The sequence below is a fragment of the Galeopterus variegatus genome, unplaced genomic scaffold, assembly GCF_000696425.1.
Source record: "Galeopterus variegatus unplaced genomic scaffold, G_variegatus-3.0.2 Scaffold1762, whole genome shotgun sequence".
In the NCBI taxonomy this organism is placed as follows: domain Eukaryota; kingdom Metazoa; phylum Chordata; class Mammalia; order Dermoptera; family Cynocephalidae; genus Galeopterus; species Galeopterus variegatus.
The window spans coordinates 105,055-107,383 of record NW_007727873.1 but is presented as its reverse complement, the minus strand read 5'-3'; the positions used below and the strand labels follow the sequence as shown (position 1 = coordinate 107,383).

Below are 2,329 nucleotides of genomic sequence, written 5' to 3'. Positions count from 1 at the left end.
TTTTTTTTCATGCATTTAATTTGTTTCAGAATGTTTCCTTGAAATTTCTTTTTAAAGTATGCATACACTCTGTGTGGAATCTGAAAGTTACCATCACTTGTGGGAACAGAATGTATTATTCTGTGAAGAGGCTTTCATTTTAAGCCTCTGCTATCAGTCATGCTGTCCTTGGCATGTGCAGCTGCAGAGACTTGCTATAGTGATCTCTGTGCTTCCTTCTTTTTCAAGGTCATGAGGGTCACACATGGCAAGCACATGGAAGGAGTAAACATGGAGGAAGAAAGGTCAACGTTTTGCCCTCAAGAGCCAACCTCTAAGTGGCTGTGTTTCATGTGTGTGTATAGCCAAGAGCTCATCAGAAAGCATTCTCTGAGCTTTCTGCGAATTTTCCAATTGGGTGCACTTTTAATTTTTATCTTTGGTTATTGATTAATCATCTCAGTCTCTGGATCTTTAAGTACTGAGTCACTGAGTATCCTGTCTTTCACTCTTTGAAAACATATTCTCTTTTCTCAAATGTAAAAGGAACTAAAACCAAAACAAAACATCCCTGTAAAATTTCTCTGGAATACGCAGTAATGATGATGGCACTCTGAGACTGTTACTTGTGTGTAAAGGGCATATAAGAGCAGAATATAGAAAAGGCGTTAGTCAATCTAGATTTTAGTCAGGATGATAGTTTATCAGTATAATAATCATTTGAAAAAGATAATACTAATATGTAGTGACATTATTGTTTTTCACCTGTGTTGTTGTTTAATTCAGCAAACTTGGTTTTTCTCCCTTTTCCTCCCAGCACCCTTTGACAATGATAATGCTCTTCTCTGGAGACCTCTACAGTCTTTTGAATTTCCTCAGTTTTGCCAGGTGGCTTTTTATTGGGCTGGCAGTTGCCGGGCTGATTTATCTTCGATACAAATGCCCAGATATGCATCGTCCTTTCAAGGTAACCTCAGCAGTCTTGATGGGTTTACATAAATCTTTCCCCTAATACCTGGTCCTCCTTTTGTCATAACTAGATGAGGGGGTGGGAGGGTGGGCAGGCGCCAGCGTCCTGTGGAGTAAAGTGTTTCATTTTTGCAGATAGTACCTTCATAGTGGATTTATTTTGGCTTGGAAAAAATAGTTCATCAAATTTTTTTATGTGATATATTAAGCTTTGTATGCCCCATTTTTGAAAAGAGAGAGTATTAATGGATGTTTATGTTGATTTTTCATGAATGTGTCCAATGACCTGGTATGTTCCAAGTATGAGATACTTCTCTCTATCTTCATGCTGAATAGTAGTGGATAGCCATGCTGAGAAAGCGGGAGGCAGATAGATTATTAATTAAAACTCTAAAAAGGATGCTGCTTTACAAAATAGGCATTTTAAGTACTTAAATGTGGTGACTTGTTACATTGCTCTTTTTCTATGTTATACACTCTAAAAAGAACAGAAATACAAAATAGACAGGGAAAGAGAAGAACCAGGCATTTACCAATTAATGGAATGCCCATTTACCATGACTAGGCATTTCCTTTTGGGAGGGCTGAAGAATATGCCTGTCATCTCCTGCAGCCTCGAATGCTCATGGATTGATTTTATCTCACGATTTATTTGCTTTTAAGAAATGGCACAGACAGTGTTGTCAATCATGTTGTCAAAATTTGTTTCTAATTATATTCATTGCCTAACGCGGGCAGCATCTTTATTAGCGGTTGAATAGGAGTTGGCTTGTTTTATTCCTGTGGATCTCAACAGAAAATCAATATGCACCGAAAGGCTTTAACATGTAACAAGCAGCCGGTGCTTTTGACTCTACGTTAAAGTGGATTCTAATCATAATTATCAAAGAGTCAGTCTTTTAAAAATGAAAAATGTAAATTATGATCATACTTAACCAGTAAAATAATTCAAATAGGACATCTCCAATGAAACATTCTTTTCTATCCTTTGCTCTAGCCAAAGATTTAAAAAATGCAATTTAAATTACATTAAATTGAATTAAATTAAATCAAAGGGGGTATTTTTAATACATTCTCTGTGCCCCATGAAAGAGATCTTGCTGCTAAGGTAAGGTGGGTGGGTGCCTGTCACCTGGTCACGTGACTAAAGTGTATTACTAAAGTACATCACATGACTGGTGTGCTTATCTTGAACTCACTTTTTGTCTCTTGAACTATGTTTGAAATGATTTTTCTTTTTTTTCTGTGTTGTGTTCCAGGTACCACTGTTCATTCCAGCTTTGTTTTCCTTCACATGTTTCTTCATGGTTGCACTGTCTCTTTATTCGGACCCATTTAGCACAGGAATGGGCTTCATCATCACTCTGACTGGGGTCCCTGC

The 2,329-nt window shown here is 37.3% G+C and overlaps 1 protein-coding gene across 1 annotated transcript in view; it reads left to right on the top strand.

Annotated features, from left to right (window-relative positions):
- SLC7A11 (solute carrier family 7 (anionic amino acid transporter light chain, xc- system), member 11) overlaps positions 1 to 2,321 on the top strand; it is a gene marked incomplete at its 3' end in the record, with an annotated part of 64,673 nt that extends 62,352 nt beyond the window's left edge. Inside the window, exons 10-11 of the mRNA XM_008578817.1 lie at positions 797 to 946; positions 2,208 to 2,321. Of these exons, the coding sequence (XP_008577039.1) occupies positions 797 to 946; positions 2,208 to 2,321 (264 nt within the window). The remainder of the gene's footprint in view (positions 1 to 796; positions 947 to 2,207) is intronic.
- Between the last annotated feature and the right edge of the window lie 8 nt (positions 2,322 to 2,329).